General features: G+C 42.7%; 1 protein-coding gene across 1 annotated transcript in view; it reads right to left on the bottom strand.

The window, feature by feature from the left end:
* Window positions 1–19375, bottom strand: part of ITGAE (integrin subunit alpha E) — a 33360-nt gene extending 13985 nt beyond the window's left edge. The window contains 20 exon segments of the mRNA XM_067309942.1: window positions 694–824; window positions 1165–1386; window positions 2324–2464; window positions 3377–3507; window positions 4550–4685; window positions 5838–5905; window positions 5989–6139; window positions 6606–6759; window positions 7632–7783; window positions 8410–8531; window positions 8787–8900; window positions 9542–9677; window positions 10150–10303; window positions 10999–11150; window positions 11854–11975; window positions 12330–12461; window positions 13101–13218; window positions 13762–13832; window positions 14272–14369; window positions 19035–19375. Coding sequence (XP_067166043.1) covers window positions 694–824; window positions 1165–1386; window positions 2324–2464; window positions 3377–3507; window positions 4550–4685; window positions 5838–5905; window positions 5989–6139; window positions 6606–6759; window positions 7632–7783; window positions 8410–8531; window positions 8787–8900; window positions 9542–9677; window positions 10150–10303; window positions 10999–11150; window positions 11854–11975; window positions 12330–12461; window positions 13101–13218; window positions 13762–13832; window positions 14272–14369; window positions 19035–19237 — 2708 coding nt within the window. The 5' untranslated portion in view covers window positions 19238–19375.

Below are 19375 nucleotides of genomic sequence, written 5' to 3'. Positions count from 1 at the left end.
GAATAAGAAATGCTCATTGTTTCCACAGTATTTCACCTGGATCAAGTTTGCCCATTTACAAAAGTTCCAATTTTGCCTGGAAAAGCTGGGAATGCATAAAATCCCAAGAGTCTGAAGGACCAGGCAAGCGAGATTACACCAATAAGGCTAGAGTTTCAGAATTAGATACATTTCTATATCTCTCCACTAGATAAACCCATTACCTAGTGGTACAAATTCTCTCTCTTTTTTTTTTCCTCTACAATTTGTTTTCAAACACAAAACGCAAGAACAAAATCAAATCTGTCTGCCATGACTTAGCCCTTTTGAACTCTGGAAGTCACTCAGTTATCAGAAGTCTGACTGAAAATGAGGCATGGTCCGTAAAGTTATTTTCTTTGTCTAAATGACCTAAATTATCAGTGCTGAACTGCAGACATCAAGGTCTGCTTAGACCTGGATCAATGTTACAATCAGTTCACATTCACTAGCTGATACTTGTTCAAAGCTTTAGACATTTAAAAAAAACCCCTTTGCAACTTTAGGGAAAGGCTTCATATTTTATGCGACTTACTGCAACACTGGGAAAGATTTTATAAGTCCCTTTGATGCTGAACTAATAATTGAATCATTACATGGTGCTTGGAATACAGATTTTAAATGCATCTTTGAAGCATCCCCCCAACACACTAAAAAGCAGCACTTATTCCCTACCGAAGCAAAACCACATTCTTCAGCGATCCTACTGTAATATCTTGGAGACCATCTTCAGTGAAATCAAAGCCACCATCAATGGATTGTCCAAAATACTGGAGTTCTGAAGAAATTTCAGAGGCTTTTATTCTCTGATGGGGAGGAAACATCAACAAATATAAGTTAGGTTCTCTCTCCTGCCCTTTGGAAAGTATATTTCTTTTCATGAGGCTGCTGCTGTGAGGATGATTTTGTAACACTCCTGACACACAAAATATTGACACTTGACTTGTCCACAGGCAAGTGGACAACTAAGATTAAGGAGCAGCTCTGCTGCAGAAAATCGTGGAGTCACACAAATCGTCTGATGTGTACCTTTCTCACCCATCATTGCAAATGAAATGCATTCCCTTCCTCCCAGCTCATTGCTACAAAAACACAAGCTTTTCCCTCTCGAGGTGTACTGGAGAAATTCACACATGTGACACGTACTTGAGAAAAAGAGCTTTTGATCCCGTCTTTATCACCATTAAAGATGTAAACACTGCCAAAAGAGGAACTGTTTGAAAGCTGATCTTCAAGGGGGGCTCCAACTGCAATATCCTCGTATCCATCCCTGTTGATGTCTCCAATGCTGGCCACAGTAAACCCAAACCTTGCAAAAGGAGAGGTCACCTGCACATTTAAGTGTCCTTCCAAGGTGAATGAACCAGTCTGAAAAACACCCAATAAGGAATCCCATTTACAGCAAGGGTAGCATGGGTAGCTCTTACATGAAAAAAGACCTCACTGCACACTGATAATGTTTAAAGGAGAAGAACAACGCTCTAAACAATATATTAAGCAGTTCAAGATTTAGCTTATTCACAGAACAAAAGCTTGATCCTTCTTCATTGAGAGCATGAAAATTCTCCCATGGAAGCAGTGTCTCTGGACAGCCCTAGGCAAGCAGACACTCTGAAGCACTGTCTGTTATTAAATTAATAAGAGATTGAGTTGATCCCCAGCTAGTTTCCCAGTGATGGAAACCATCCCATCTTCTGGACTGTCTTATAGAAATATGCCACAAGAGGGTGCACGTTATTTGGCTTCTAACAGATGCCAGGACTGTTATTTTCTGCTTCCAGTAAGCACCCTGAGTAAATTTTAGGAGTGCAACAAAGAGGGTTTCCCCTGGTCTGCTGTTAAAGTGTGTTCAGTTCTCATTCAGAATGACCCAACTAAAATATACCTTGCACATTGTATATTGGAGTTAGAAACTGGGCCCACAAAACATTTTCTTTTCTAGAAGTCCCTGGGAAGCAATGGTGTAGCAGCTGCCTACGCACACATTTATTGCAAAGACTGTGAAGAACATTGCTTGGCAGAGCAAGGTTAGCACCAACAAATTGCCTATGTACAGGCAACAGATATAATTTCATCACAGCATGATATCAGTGTACCTTAGGTTACAGAATGGTTTTATTTCTTTAGTTATTTCTCTTTCATACTCTAATGACTAAGACAGGACTGCTGGCTTCATCCTGCAGTCCTCTACCATACAGGGAGAGCACATACAGTGAGAGCACATAGAGGAATGTTTTATTTGTCACTACTTAGGCATGGTTGGAAAATCCCCAATGTGGAGTGTTTACGCTACCAGTGTTTTTACCTCTGTCTCCAGGCGATAGACGTAAACCCTTCCTTCTTCCCCTAGGATGTGATAAAATGGAGCTCCAACAAGGAGAAGATCTGTCACCCCATCACGGTTCACATCAAGTGGACAGAGCTCAGAACCAAAATAAGATCCAACCTGTGCTCCAGAAAAAGACAAGCAGCTCTTACACTGGAATTCTCTATATCTAGCTTTGTAGAATTAATGTCTTTGTACACAAGTAAGGCAATTTTTAGAATGAAACATTACATATCTACTTATTTACATGCATATAATTTCCCTGTTATTTATTATATATTACAGCCATCCTCAGGGAGGGATCCTGTAACCAGTGTAACAGTACCAACATCATTATTCAACAATTTGACAGAAGAAAAAGGAGAATACCACAGTTGAAAGCCTCTTTTTCCATGGGCCATAAGAATAGAACACAAATATAGTACAATCCATTTAGCTAAATGCCTTCCCAGGCTTTTCCAAATTTCTTGATTGCTTCTGATGCTCCCAAAGCGTTATGGAATGAACAAAGATTGTATAGCATCCACATTTGGCTAAATCAGGTGCTTGACAGCTCCTACTTATGAGACCTCTAACACCAGTGGAAAAACACGGTGGAATAGGAGCCAATACCCTCCATCAGCCTGCTGAAGGCAATCGGACTTTGATAATTTTCCCCAGCTAAACGACTTGTCCCAGAAGCTCTGACTTCAGCAGATCTCGTATGAAAAAGACAGGAAAAGTTCTCAGCTGAGAAGATGCATACAGAAGACGAATCAATGGGGGCTGCCTGTCCTTTCCAGGTTTCACAGCAATAATAAAGCTAATGGATTTATTCAAACAATTGCTACATGCAAGTACTAGCTACATCACACACTCCTTACTCAGCAAGAATTATAGTAGCTTTATTCGTTTCAAAAGGTAAAGTCTGAAGGCAAAAACGTGGCTGCTGTTTGAGCAGACTGGGTGCATGGAACCCACTTGGCTCCACTGAGCAGGGATGTTTTGTCAACCCATTGGCCTGAAAGCCCCCATCTGAGTGAAGCACAGTACCTGTTCTCCTTGCAGAGTTTGTTTTAAGCGACCGTCCTGAAACACCAACACCTTCCCTGTCATGCTGTGCCGAGGAGCTCCAGCCACATACAAGGCTCCATATCCTGTGCTTACCACTGCCATGCTGTATCCTGGTACATTCATACAAGGAGCAAAAATATTATGCGTTGTCAGTACCATACTCTATGTCTGAAGAAAAGAGCCCACAAAGCCTTTACAGAGACATGGACCTGCATCCTCAATGAGATACAAGAGTTCACACCATGTCAAGCTGTTCTGGCCCATGGGTTTGATTCTAGAGCCTCTCACGAAAATACTGATTAGGAAACAGGAGGTAACTTCTCTGAGAGAAAAGCCAGTGAGGCTGAGGTTTTCCTCTTAACACCTTGTCTGGTAATTGAATAAATTTGGGCCTCTGCAGCCTCTGCTCTGAAAAATCTACTTGAACTCCTGCTGACTTTTCTTGACATTTATCACAGTTTCTGAGTGATTATCCAACATATACACCTTGTTTCTTGTTAATTATCATCTCTGCAAGCTGGGGGGTATAGCAGCCTACATAGAAGTGAAGGAAACATTATACTCCAAATAAAATGCAAAAATAGAACCATTCTGGGGTTTCTGTAACAGGGAGGTAATGGGAGAAGGACTATCCTGAAGATATAGACAGTCCACAGCACCTGACAATACCCAGAAAGACTTTAAGGCCAAGGCTACAGTCAGGAGATAGTCAGGAGACTATGAAGCGGTAGGGTGAATAGGCAAAGCTTTATTTGTCACCAAGCCAAGAGCAGTATTGATTCACAAGCTATTTGTTCTCCAGACACTCACTACAAGCAAAATATTTATCCTTATCAACTCTCAAAAATGCCCTTCATTGCAAGTGTTCTTACACAGTACAACCAAATGGCATGTGTTAACAGAATACCACAAGGCATCATAACTCATAAGTGAAAAAAAGACCTATCTTCCCAACAACAAGGAGTCAAGGAGTCTTTATATCAGAATCTCTCTCCCTGCTGAGAAAATATCAGAAATACAGCAAGATCCTGCAGGAGACAGTCTTCGTCAGATTAATACTGACAGTGCTGGCACACTGTGCACTAAACACAGACAAACAGCAAAACTGCAGTCAGATTGTCATTTGATCTCAGAGAAAGGTAAGCTGCTTACCTAGGTAACTGTATTTTGCTTTTTTGGCTTCCTCTTTAGACTCATTCAGGAAAACAGCTGTCTTGGTTGCCAGTTCATAGAGCAGAATTCCACCAGACCAGTCAAAAGCCCCCACAGCACCAAACATTAACACTTGCTGCAGAAGTAACATATTGCAGATCAAAAGAAATGAATACAGGGCAATCCCCAGGCCTAGTGACTTCTAGCATATCAGAAAGCAGTTTAGTAGACAGCAATGTTTTCTGGCTTACAACTCCTGCACTCCTCCCTGGGCTCCAGAGCTTGGACCAGGCACCAGCCCCTGCCAGACGCTGAGGAAAGGCAAGGTGACTGCCCATTGTCAGATGAGCAGACACACATCTTCCAGCTCCCTAGGTGACATTTTTCTGAAAAACTGGACCATTGTTGGCCTTGCAACCAAGACTGCTGAACACTCATTAGCCTCCTCAGCCTCTATTGCTCTTCCCCTCCTGACAAGAACAAAGATCATTCTTGCCCTGGATAGACCAAGGTTTTAAGCCAGAGAATTCTGAAAGAGCAGAATTATTTCATCTGCAACTTATTGGACCTCCTGACTTGTGCCTCGGAGATGTGAATGACAGAAAAAACAAAGTTGTCAACTGGAGTTAGCTCTTTTGTCCAATGGAAGAAAAAGGATCCAGTGTTTAGAACAGAGGTCTGTTCTAATGCCCATGGTCTAATCTCTTGCTTTGCACTCTTAGGTGAATCAACATGCTTTATCAGTGTGTACTTCTTTTGTATCTAAATGTATTTGGCATTATTAATATTTTTAATATTCATAAATTCATATTATGTACTTCTACTGCATTAACAGGCAATATGAATTAGACACAAAAGGAATAGTTTCATTCTTATAGGCTTAAAGTTAAATATTTCATCTAAGCTAGTTATCTGGATTTTCTCTACAGTAATTGAAGAGTGGTCAGCATCTTCAGAGATGCTGATTCCACTTATCTTAAGATAGGATGAATTGCCCTTTGGAAGCACTCAGATGACTATTGAACAGGAAGCATAACATCTAGACAGCTAAAAGTCATGTGTGATAAATCCCACCCCAAAATAAAACCCACCACTGACTATATAAAAGTGGTATTTCTGCTTATCTGACACATTCAAAGCAAGAGGTGACTTGCAAAGGAGATTTAACTACATGGTTCTCACACTTCTCTATTAGTGTCATTTTTTGGAGGAGACCTGAATTCTTACAAATATCAAAACAGCATCACAACATACAGCCATTTAGAAGGGTTAAATGCAGAACACTTGCCTTATCCAAGATCTGCACACTGAAACCAGCTTGTGCAAGCTCATATTCTAGAGCATCACCTTGAGTACCTGAGGATGCAATGGAAACAGGGTGAGACACTTTCTCCTTATCTCCTAGAAGGGACTATTAAGGCAGAAAGATTGTTGTTTACCTTCTATACCAATAATACTCTGCTGCAATGTTGAAAGCAGCCCATCTAACGCTGAATAGTCGGTCACCTGAAATACATTAGTATCATCCGGACCAGATGCAATCAACCGCAATTCATTTAGGGCCTTTGGTTTCTTGAAGGCATCTCCCACCTGCAGAAGAGACACAAATCATTCAAAAGAAACAATCTTTAGAATCTGCATACTCCCACCTACTTGGGGCTGGAGTCATTCAACAGTTTATGGTAAAAACAAGGCTTCAGCCATCCTATGTAATCCCAGAAATAGCAATTGCTTTGGAAGCCAGTGAACTGGGCACTCTCAGTGTCTCCTGGGACCAAATCTTTACAAAACATCCTCATGTAAAAGGCTGATGCTATATCTGCTGCATATACCTTTGTCCTACCCAACAATTAATTTTGGACACAAACAAGTTTTAGTCATATTTGCTTGTTCTAATATCAGCTCATACTACAGTGTTATTTTTCAGCTATTTATTTTCTACATGCTCCTTCCCTACATTTATTGGATCCATGCATGGTGCAGCTTCTCCTTTTCTCTCCCCCAGTGGTACCCAGGAATGTAAGCAAGCTACACTCCAAGTGTGTTCCCAATTTACCCCAATGGCATAGCGCTCAATTCCTGCCATTTTGGGTGAATTTATCACTGTTGTCAAGTTCATTTCATCCAGGAGTATTTCCCCGTCTGTAAGCACAATCATGACCTTGGCTGCATTCTTCTGGGACCCGTGACTTTCAACGAAGATAGAATCCCTGGTAAAACATTGAAACAAAGAACTTGGGATAAAAATTGAAGCTTCCCTCCTTGGGACAGAGGGAGATTCTTCCTGAATTATGCATTTGTGGCCAACAGTCATAGCAAGGAACCAAGAGACTTTCTTTCATCTTCACAAAACTTAAAATGGTCAGGCAAATCTGTTCTCTTCACAGTTTCTGGGAGAAGTACCAAGTTAATGTCTGTTCCAGCAAAGGGCTCTGGCCCAGTCTAGAACATTCAGACATCAATAAAGAAGAGGGATAGCAGATCACTCCACTTTACTCCTGAGGACTCAGAGGCGGCACATTTCATGGTAAACCTGTTCTCTGTCACTCTTGGGAGGCTCCAAAAGGAGAGAGAACTTGTCCTGAATGAAATGCTGTAAAGATTTGCTGAGATGTGGCCAGGTACCTGAGGAGGAACTCACCACACACCACAGCTCTCACATGGAGAGACTTCCGTAATTGCTAATGGGCTGGATTTGTGCACACAGTTGATTCTACTAAAAAAGCTCTAGACACCATTCTCAGTTCTCGGGCCTTCCTTACTGCTGAGGCTTAAGAGATTTTAGCCTAAAGTTCTTGTTCTGTTCTTCAGGTTTCTCTTGTACTTCTCTGGGTGCTGACCCTTTCATCATTTCCCGAGTCCCCCGTCCCCCATCTCCTATCAAGAATTAGGCACTGCACTGACAGCTGGCCTTTACAACCCTCTTAAAACATGGTGCAGGAGTTGCTGCCTGCCATTCAACCATTACCAGATAAATGGGACTGCTTTCAGGACCTGAATGTCCTGAAGTCCATCCCCCCTTCTCAAGAAATGCCCCAGAAATTCATCCCCTTCATTTCTTGGGCCCTCTTTTGTTACTTACAGAGCATGCTGCATGGCAGATGCTGTTTTGGTCACATTGCACACCTGCACAATATCAAGAACTTTCTGGAGGGTGGCATTTGGATTCCAGTTTTCTCGCAGGTCAAACTCAGTTCTGATTTCAAACCCGTACTGCACCACTGCAAAATCACACTGTAAGGAAGCAGCAGATAAGCACCTGCTAGTGACAACTGTTGATTCAGAGAATCAGGGCTCTTTGTAGCAACCAGCCCAGAAAACCCAACAGAAACCTGAAATATGCTGATGCTTGAGGCATTTGAGAGTTACAGACTTTGCTAAAGTTGGTGAATGTCCTAAACCTCATCAAAGAAAGCAGTAGAGTACCTTCATGCAAAATAAGTGACTGCAGATAATGAAACTGTTAAGGTGTCTGGCAGAACAGGCAGTCTTATCAGTGCTTCTGTGATTTCAGATATAGAAGTTACAATATAGGAACAGAGACAACAGTCATGACTGTCACCTTAAGAGAAGCAGAGATGGTGCTCTCTGGGCTTCAAGTACGACAACATAGCAGAGCTATGGATTGCTGAACATTCAAACCACAAGCTTTTTATTTCTAGTGTTCTTGGGATCAAGACTGAGAACTTATTGCTAGGCTGTAAGCAAAATTATGTCATGAATACGTGAGTTGTGGAACCGATTTCCCATCCTAATGGAAATAAACCTGCACAGTCCCAAATTCTGGTGAAGAGGCAGCTTAAATGAAGCATAGTATCCTCTGTACTTCTAGCCAACTAAAGAAAACAAGTAGGGAGTACCTCAAAGCACTTCTGATACAGTGTTTTCATCATCTTGTGGATGAAAGCCTTTGCTTTTTCAAAATCTTCTGGCTCAATGCTCCCCGATCCATCCAAAATAAAAACAATCTCTGTTCCAGAGCCTGCCAGGATATGGAAAGTAAATGAATGAGGAGAAGGCTCCCAGGAGTTCAGCGTTCTTGGTCAGAATCAAGCATTATCCATCTATGCACAAGTAATCTCACTCCAACAAGCAACTGAACTGCACCAGACTGCCAAGCTGTCATTTCAGTGTGAGCCACAGCTCAGCTCTGGAAACTCACAGCACAGCAACCCCCTGGATTTTGCTAGTCCAGGGCAGTCTATAGCATGATTCTGTTAAAAGATACTTCACGTACGCAAGTCATTTTCCTCCTCCTCCTCCTCCTTGTCTTCCTCTATCCAGGAAGGGAGCTTGCCATCATCATCATTCATGTTTCCATGCTCTGGTGCTTCAGTTGGAACATTTTCAGCTGAAACAAGAAATGAGTTTGAGGGTAACTGACAGGGAAGTGGGAGAGAAAGCAAAAGGTGAAGTAAAACCTTGCATTCTTGCCTGCACAGTGTTTCTGCAGAGCACCTTTCCTGGGCCTTACTGCCTGGCAGCTGAACTCTTTCTCGTGCCTGCAGCCTATAATGGATCATATTGCTTTCAGGCTCAAGACTACAGATGCTATGGAAATCTTTGTGAGTTTTAAAGTCTGTGGAGTCAGGACTTCAGCTATAACAGAAATAAGCTGCTCTGAGCACACCCAGAAATGTAGGTACTTCTGTAACAGAGGCTCTGAACAGGAAGGTGAATGTATGCATTGTAAAGGCCCTATTGCAGCCCACCCATCTTTCCAGGCCAACATTATGGCTGCAGGTCACTGATAGAGAATACAATCTCTTGTCCTCTGGGCTCGCTGGCTAAGACAACTGCTACTAATGTAATGGAGATCATTTTTATTTGTTTTGCTGTTGCTGGGCGGGTAACTACAAGAACAGGCTGAGACTTGGAGATGTATTTACATTCCTTGAGCAATGAAACTACCTACTGTTTGCTCATCATCATAAATTCACTCTGTGAGCTACAGAGAAGATAGATGTGTGTCAGGAGTGGGCTTTCTCCTACCTGAAGTACTCAAAGTATTCCTCTCCAGCTCTAAAAGGAAACTGTGAAAATCTTCATATGTGGACAGCACAAACCAGTCACTTCTAACTTTTTGCAACTCTTCTGGGGCCCACTGGTTGCTAATAAACTCTCCAATCTGGGGAAAAAAGCCATCAGCTAGGGAGATTAAACACATTTCATGCACAGAAAAAAAAGAAACAACAAATTCCCAAATTGCCATTAAAAATCTCAAGCTTGAAAAGGGAGGCAGTTTTCTGAAAGCTTGGTAAAGTAGCCCTGATCCTAGATTCCACAGAAAACACTTATTTGCAAAGAAAAAGGTAATAAAAACTCTAGAACTACAGGACACAGGATGCTCTTTGTTTCTAGGATGTATTCTTTAAACCCCTCCAAAATAAGCTCTCTGGCATCAAGAAGATAGAGGCCTGTGTTAGTCAATGGAGCCTGGGCATCTCAGATTGGACATCCTGCACATCTGAGGCAAGACTGCTTTGTCTTCTACCTACTGCTAAAGCATAAAGATAGACATGGGGTGGAGGGAAACATTACTCCCCTATATAAGAGCTTAGATGCAAAACAGTTTGGCTTTGATGTTGCTTCCCACTCACCGCAGGAGCATAGAGTTTGATCTTAGCTGTTTCCAGGGAGTTCATCACATTTCTCAATTGGTGATTATCCAGAAACATCTGCCCAGATGCCAGGACGATGATTATCTTGTCATCAGTCTGGCTGGAACCATGGCTTTCACTGAAGACTTTGTCCCTGGGGAAATGCAAGCCTGAAGATGTTTTATGGGGCAAGCCATGCCTGCAGAGCTAGAAATGTCAGTGTTGCTGGCAGGGTGCTGATGTTCATTGAGCTCTCAGCCCGTGAGAGATTTTATGCAGTATAGACATGCAAGGCAAACATGCACATCCACTCGCAGATAGATTTATACTTTCCAGAGACACTGGCTCTCCCTAGGTGGTAGCTATTACGTACCACTTTCACCAGCAGCATACGGGACATTTTACAGAGGAGATCAGTATTGTTAGAGTCATGTTACTGAGAAGAAAATGGAGTCAAGAAGAGAGCATGACTCCCAGGAAGACGCAGCAGACCAGTGAGAAAGATGGGAAAGGCCTCAATCTACAAACACACACATGCTCAAAGCAAGACCCAGATAACTATGAATTTTCATTCTGAGGCCCCCATGCCAGCCAGAAAGAATTCATGCTTTGCCTTTTGACAATTTCTCCTAGCAGAGGCCAGAATCAGACCCAATGGACCCTCAGACAGACTCATTCACAGGCCTCTGGCAGAGCCTATCACTAAGGGAAGCATTGGAAAGGGAAGAGTGAGAGCTTTGAGGGTGTGAAATAAATAGAGAGAAGAGGTAGTGGAGGCTGGACTGATGCACACGAAACCCAAGCAACTGCCTAGGTGTTCCTAGAGGTCCTTGGGACACGCGAACTCACAGCACATGCTGCAGTGTGGCTGCAATGTCAGTTTGGGGGCCCTGCTGCTTCATGTTTTGGACCTTGAAGAGAGCAGCGGATCTGTGGCAGCTTTCTTGTAGGCTCAGTCTGGTTTGGATCTCTGCTCCATACTGTATCACAGCAAACCTAATCTGGAGAAAGCAGACAGCAAAGCCAGAGCTGGTTAGGCAAGATCTAAGGCAGGAACCCGAAGAAGTTCCTTGGAGTGCCAAATTTAGCATGGAGTGCCAAACTCTGCTGCACAAAGACAGAAAGCAGATATTGTAAATGGCAGGCAGATCAGTTGACTTTATCCCTCTGTGTCCATCACACATTTGTATTCTGGTGATCCTTTCTGGATCAGCTCCAGGAGCTGACTTTGTTTTCTTTGGCTCAAGACAATGAATTTTCTGTCTGAACTTCCTGTATTTAGCTATCTGGCTAGACCTTTCATGACGACATGGCTCACTTTGTCCCCAGATCCAGGCTTTAAGTCATTTAAATTAACAGCTTAGATACCTCACCCTTTATTTTTGTGTGCATTGTTTCAAGGTGCCCTGGGAGGTCTGCATGGTAAAATATCTAAGCATGCTTCTGGCATGAAAACCCACTCCCAGCTGTTCCACTCCCCTCTTCAGCTATTCCTCCTTGGCTCCACAAGATTTCACTCATGCACTAGAATATGTAGAATGATTACCAGTATCACTATGGATATTTAAAAAGCAATAGTTATGCAAACTATTAGTTAGTATTAGTTTAGTTCTGCAAACTAAATAGTTGTGAGTTTCTGTTGTTCATTAGAGCCCTGGTGCATCCTACCTATTAGACTACAAGACTTTGAGGAGGTTCACACACCTTTGGGCATTTCTGCCACATTGATTTCATCATATTAAGGACAGCATTCTTGGCATTTTGGAAATCATCTTGCTTGGTGCTCTCTGATCCATCCAGAATGACAGCAATCTCTGCTCCCAATTCTGTCAATGCAGTTAAATATAGAAGGACATTTGAAAGGACACCTAGACAGCCTAACATTCAGCAAAGACTCAAGAATATTGAAATGTTATCAAATGATCAAAAATTTTACTACAGCACCATCCAGCCATTTTGAAAACAGGTCTAGGTGATGATGTGGTTTACACTGCAGTGACAGGTTTAGATAATTTCAGTTAGTGATGACTGCAGTAATGACTGAAACTTGCCATTATTACAAATTACCTTCAAAAACTCATCCTTTTCTCTCCCCAGCTCTCCCCCACCAGAGGAATGCAAATTGCTTAAAACTAAGCTAAGACACAAGGATGCGAGGCTTCTTCGAGCCCAGCACTTACCTTTGCACATGTGGCTGCTCCCTGCAGAGTCGAAGAGCTCACCACAAGCACTGCTGATGCCGTTTGTGTTGCTGATGTCAGTAATCTTGGTTTTGCTGTTTTTACTTTGACTGCTCTTTAATTTGGTCTCAACTAACGAATTTAAAAAGCAAGAAAGAAAAGACTATCTACCTTTTAAAAATACTTTTTCTAGCTGACGCACTTTAATCTCAGACTCTGCTTTCACCCATGTTCCTAAATTTGCAGAAAGACTGAGGGCCAGACTTTTAATAGCAGTTAGGCGACTGAAGTTGGAACCAGACCATCTAGATGTCTAATTTAAACTTAGCTTCTTTGCAGTGACTGCATGCAGAGCAAGGTTAGAGAGTCAGACTAGCTCTCTGCTCCCTTCACCTCAGTGCCACAATAGCCCAGCCAAGTTGGAAGAAACAGCCTTGAGCACCTAGGCACTTTTTAAAATCCCTATATCTACTACATCCATTAGCTAAGCACACCAGTGCTTTTTTAAATCCAGGCTTAAGAGCTGGATCCTTTGGATGCAAAGGACACCACAACAGAAAATCACTAGCGCTAGGTGCTTGTCTTCAAGGCTGAACACGTAACCCCACTGAAGTCACAACAATACATGTTAAAATTCAACTCTAAATCTCTCCTGTGGCCACAGAACTTGCTTATTAGGGGCTCAGAAGGTCTCTGCTGTTGGGAAAGCAGAGCCTCGTGTTGTTATTTCTGTCCCTCTGCAAAGGCACAATACTGGCTTTGCTCCTATACCTATCTTGGTGAGGTTGAGGAAAGCTGTGCTGTGCAAGTCAGGAGTAAGCAGAGTACAGACTCCATTCATGTCCTCTGTAGTGGTGAAGGCCCGGCGGTGCTTCTTCTGGAGGCAAGCCTGTGAGGATGGTGGGGAAGGCTAATGAACGATGAGCAAAGACACAGACAGAGGATGACCAAAGATGCTGTCTGGCAAATCTTCAGCATCCCCTGCACAGCACTAAAAGCCTCCTAATGAGAGTAACAAAGCTGGCTGTGGTCACCATGCCCTGATGTGACTCCTGCTTCAGGACTTCAGCCTTGAGCTGGTGACAAGGCGCGGGGCTGGGGGAATAACCATACAAAGGCATTAGCCAGAAGCCAAGCGGCTCTCTAAAGCCTCCGCTGCCTATGCTCCCTTTTCTTTCCCCATGAGTAGGGCTGGCTGCAGTGAAGTACAAACCACACTGCAGTCCCTCCTCAGCTGATGAGAAGAGCCCTTCCGAGATCTCTCTCCTGGCTGGCAACGCACCAGCTGGCTTAACAACCTGTCAGCATCCCGCCGAGACCCATCAGCGTTTGTCCATCTATTATGTCTGCTCATTTGTACCTCCCAGCAAACATACACAGCATTTTGCAAAAATCCAATCATTCCCAGTCAAGGATGTTCTCAGTCCCTTACCAGGATCCAGTCTGCATTCCTGTCAATAGCTATGCCACCATCCTGGATGTTTTTGGAGCCTTTAATGTTTCCTGAAATGGATTGAATGATTGAAGGAAGAAAGGAAGGGGTGAAGACGGAATTGAAATGGATATGGCACTTGTCAGCCTTAGGCAGACAGAATAAATACAAAGGCTACAACTACTGAGGATAGCTATACTTGCTCTCTTAGGAGGAGGACTCAGAACTAGTCATCAGCAACATTAGCAGTGCTGAGTATGCTGGAAACCAAAAACTTTGCCTTGTATTTCAGAATGTTTAGGTGAAGACCTAACTGGGGCAGAAGAGGTCTTCCAGCCTCCAGACACATCACTCTCAACCACTGGGACAAGAACGGGCCTGCATTTCTTCTTCATGAAGTGCTGACTTAAAGGATGTAGTAGTGTGCCCAGTTCTCCCTGAAACACCCAATCTCTACATCCCCTCATACCACGGCAAAGCAAGGATTGGGAAGGGGGAACTGGACTGTACCTCTCAAAGGTATTTCCTGGCACTGGATCTCTTCCTGCAAAACAGTGCACTTACTCAGCCTGCCCAGCCCCTTGTCTACTGAGGAAGTAGCCAAAATCCTGTGGAATGAGAAAAAACATTGAAAGGTGGCACAATCAAGCAAAGTCCTTGTAACTGCAGCATGCAAAGGCACGATCTGTGGGTCAGGGTGGCCATCCCTTACCTGACAATATGTCTCTTAATTAACCGGATAAGAGTATGTTTTTGAACTGAATGGGCCACTAAGAGGGAGACACTTGCTTTCTCTGACAAATCATCACCCTTCCCATTTGTTCATCTAAAGCTTCAGTACCCAAGCTAAAAATTTCTGCGGTGAGAGTGCTCCAAGCTAGTTCAACACTTGGATATCACCGGAAGATGCCACTAGAGAATTTTGTCTTTTAGAAACAGGTCACTGGAATGCACACTATCCAAGTTTGTTCACCTTCTCTTTCAGCCTCTTAAGGAGGGGAAGGAGGGGGTTCTTCTCCTTTGTTGCACTCGTTGTCCTGAATAGGCTCTAACTGGGCTTTTAGCAGGGGAGGTTTCCACCTTACAGCCAGCAGCTCCTCTGCGACAGCCTTTTTTCATTGCAATCGGGAGTTTGGCAGCTGACTGAACCTGGTTGAAGAAGGGGATTTACTCTCACCCCCTACTTCTGCGTCACTGCAAGTAGCAGTTTATCTGAACTACGAAGTCAAGGGAGCTAGGCCAGATCAAGGAGGAGGACTGGAAGTGACTTGCCCATTAAACACTGGAGGTAAATGGAGGCTGGAGGTGCACTGAGAAATTCCAGACCCAACGCTAGGAAATGGCAGCACTGCTGTATGAAATGGAGACTGTTCTTAGAGTCAGCCACTTTCTGCTGAGGGAGCAGGAAAGGTTTTGCTTTATTTAGTCCCAAGGTTAAAACATGCTACCTGCTACACAGCCTGACCACTCTGTTCTGCATAATATAGGTTATCTCTATAGCAACCGCCTGTGGTTGGCTTCTATTCACCAGCCTAGTTAGCTAGTTCTCTTCCCCTACAAACCCAATAGTCGAAACACAGCAGTTTCCAGCTCTATGGTCTCCAAACCAAGCTCACAACATACCTGGCAGCTGGTGGGTGGTGTGACTGCTGCAGCCCCAGACACATACACTATGGCCAAGGAAGCTCTGCGGAAGACCAGCTGTGTCTGCCAGCTGGTTAAAGGAGCAGACAGCCTGTATGCACAGCGCTATGACTTAGCTGTTGGTGAGGGGAAAGGCAGCGCAAAGGCTCACAGTGTTCACATGATGGTGATGAAGCTCTAACGCCACTCATCAGCCCCTAAGAGCTAGGGAGCGATGCCGGGCTCCAGGCAGAGCAACCTGTGCTGCCAGTTCTAGAGAATGAGAAACCGCATGACCTCGGGGCACACTCATTCATAAAGATCTGGAAAACCTGGATATTTTTCTTCTTTCTGTTCCTTACACAGTCATATTCCCATCCGAGTGCTGAAGAACTACGGGCCACAACAGAGAGGCTGTGTGTGGTGTGATCCACTTCTTGCCAGTGTCAACATTAAAGCTCCTCAAGGACTTGATCGCTGCAAATAAACAAATAAATGAAAGCAGACTGTGACCTGCAGAGTCACAGTTAACAGCACAGGCTGGTGAGCCAGCTGTGCCTGAACCCTGCCACCCAGACAGTACAGAGACAGTTGGTGGAAAGGAGAGTTACCAAGCTATGGAGATTTCATCGATTTAGATTAAAAAAAGACTTTTTGCCCAAACTAGTAGAAGATAAATTAACACAAGGTCCTGTCATTAGATCCAAAATGGACTTTCACAACAGGACAAACCACAGCTACTAGTTGAAGCTCAAACATGCATTCAGGCAGGAGAGGACAAAACTCCAGGGTTTGTGCAAGTGATGTGTCACTTAGGGATCTTTCACCAGTGGATTCACTTTTAAAGTTGATATTCAACAGGCCAGGAGACTGAAACCCCAGCAACAGCGATTGTACCCCACAAGATCAGTACTGTCATAAAATAAACCCGGTAAGGAGGGGAGAATGTAGGTTTTGTGGAATGCTAAAAAGAAAAAAGAAAAAAAAAAAAAGCGCAGATTTGTGCCAAACATGATGGATATTCTGCTGGGGACACAGCTCTGCTAAAAAGTCCAACAAGTCATCTCACAGTAGATATCAAACAGCCAAAAGAGAAAGACTTCTACTCATTATTCACAGAGCTGTAACTGAATCGGCATCTTAAATTTAACTTTTTGTTTGTTTGTTTTTTGCATAAGTGCACTTCCTTTTTGCAAGGCAGCCCACAAAAAAGGGTCTGGTGTTGGTGCTGTCAGACTCTGTGGCAAGCCAACCTTTATAGCTGCTCAGTGGAAAAATACCATCTCGGCTCTTGATTTCTTACACGCTTCAGTAAATGTACAGACTAGGAATGTAATATATATTTGAATCTAAGTGACAGACTGAAGATGTCACAAAGTAAAACAGCATAAAAGGCAAGCTACTACAATAAACGCTGTGAACTCAAGCCCTGACCAAACTCTATTTATCTAGAGTCTTTCCTGATTCTGATATTACTCAGAGCTGAATCTGCGTTTATACAATCAATTTCACAGAAACCACTTCCCAGCCTAGCTACTAATATACAGATGGAAGAAGTGAAATACCACATTCAGTGCTATGAGACACAGCATGCAAATATCATGGTGAAATTTCAGTCTTTGCTTCTGCTTCCTCAAATGTGTTTCAGAGACGTGGCATGCATCCTTTTGAGAGGGCAGGCAGACCATCCCGAACTACCTCCTTGCTTTGTAAATCCCATTTTACCAGTAAAACTCCATTGTAATAGTACTAGCCTAACAATTCCATATATTTACAGAGGCTTCCAACAAAAGTTCTTTAAAACAAAATATAAACAGAACTCTACATATACTGGAACAAGTTCCCTGGGAAATTCAGTCGTCTTTGAAGTAAGGAACAATTCTCAGGCAGGCAACCAGTACTGAGAAGAAGAAAAAGGAAAAATGATGGCCACGGAGCTAACCTCGCTCTTGTGCACGTTCCTGTGCTCATATGGCGTTTGGTCTGGGAACCAGAGGCTCCTCAACGCTGCACTCAGCTCTGATGCTGCCGTGCTGCAAAGCCAAGCTGCAAGGCAAAGCTGTTTGAACGTTTTGCTCCCGACTCCCTGCTCAAAGGGATTTCCAACAGACGACTCGGGGGGTTTAGAACACTAGTTATCAAATTAAGCGTGCTGTACTTAAACTGGAAAAAAAGAGGTGTGTGTTACAGATTCAGTTCTAAGAAATTAACTGAAACCCACCAAGTCAGACAGCTGCGCTTTTCTACGCTACTGCTTTCAACAATAAAACCCACAAATGCAAACAAAGGGTGCCAAAGAGAACAGTGATAGAAAAGGTCTATTGAAAGCTACACAAGGATAGAAGCCTCCACCACTAATTACGCTTTAGTTTAATTTGTAGAAGTCAAATCAAGAAAGGTCAAGATTTGAAAAAATATTAAAAGGTACTGCATACATATTCATTAAGCATTTGTATATTTAGAAAGTTAGGAGTTACCTAGCATAATGCTGAACACAAGAGCAAAGATATTAGTAAAAGTAACACATCATCATACAAAATACAGAAGTCAAGCCCAAATGAGGAAAACAGAGTAGAGCATAAACCTTGATACGTTCAATGTAAGATTACAGTAAAATTACAAGTTAGAGAGACTTTGATAGACATCTCATCAAAAGAATAAAATTCATAACAGTTTTTTTTTAAACACATTGGAAGCACAAAGCTTGCCAGAAAGTGTGTGAGGCTGATCAAATACTCAAGACATGAAATGAATACTTAAATGAATATCTAATTAAGGAATAATATTCTTTCAATGCAGATTAAGCAGCTAGATATAGGTATATAGAGTTTTTTGAAGAGAAAGCTAGACAAATAGAAATTCTGTTCCACAGAATCACACTAGCATTTATTTGTGTAATTGGAAGAAGTGGGGCCAGTACCATCCACAGTGCAGTTATCCTTTGTGTGAGCTGAGAGAGCAGGCAGTGGTAAGCATGTACCCTGCCTGGATCAAACAACTACAGATAAACTGATGATAGAATGGTCCCCGCAGGGCTGCAAAACAGAATAATATGGGTACAGACTCCGAAAACACTCCTCCTAATTCACACCTACACCTTACTTTACCCAAACTCTTATTCCCAAATAAAAGTCTTCTGAATTTTCTTTCAAAAAATCCTACATATTCCAAAGCACTTGATCAGGAGATTAGCAAGCCAAAAACTTGCAGGAAATGAATCTCCGGAGTTACACCCTGCTTAATGCAAGGTGTATCTCAAATGACAAACAAAAAAGTTCATCTAAATTCTGCTCTCAGCTATTTCAGTACAAGTAAACAGACAAACAAATAAAAAAGTATAAAAGGCCAAATATAGTTTTTTAGGTTTGTGCTTGAGTGGAATTTCACCCAACAATCACTTTTCTCCCACTAAGGGTGACTACCATAAAACTCCCTCCGCTCAAATGCATGAACTCCTCTGAAACAGCAGAAAACCCCCAGTTAAGGGCTTTTATTCCATACAAGTCCCAACATCCTGAACTTCTTACATAAGAATTATTTTATTGGCTCACATTAAGGGACTGATAAGACTCTCCAAAAATTGCCTCATTTCTAGACCGAAACTTTTTTTTTCTCTGTTTCATGAAAATAAATATAGAGATAAAACTCACTCATTAGGAAGAACAGGTACAGGAGGGATCTCATCATTCCTGGCATTAAGACGAAGGAAATAAGATTTGAGACTCGGCCAGGCAAAAGCTGCTCTCTTCCTCTGATGATTCTCCAGGTCTGCAGGTCTCATGCTGCTTGCTGAGACAAAGTCACTCTATTGTGGATTTCCTAACTGAGGTTTCAAGGCGTATACTAATGACATTTAAATAATACTGCAGATGCAAAAAGCTGCTTAGATAAACTTAAGTTACTGAAAGGCAATTTTTAGCAGTGTCTCCATTTTTGTCTACCAGCACCTAGAGTATATCTAGCACAACAGGAACCATCTGGAAAAGCCTCG

This window comes from Apteryx mantelli, chromosome 22, assembly GCF_036417845.1.
Source record: "Apteryx mantelli isolate bAptMan1 chromosome 22, bAptMan1.hap1, whole genome shotgun sequence".
Lineage (NCBI taxonomy): Eukaryota > Metazoa > Chordata > Aves > Apterygiformes > Apterygidae > Apteryx > Apteryx mantelli.
Note: the sequence above shows the minus strand (reverse complement) of the source record. Positions and strands in the feature narration are given on the sequence as shown.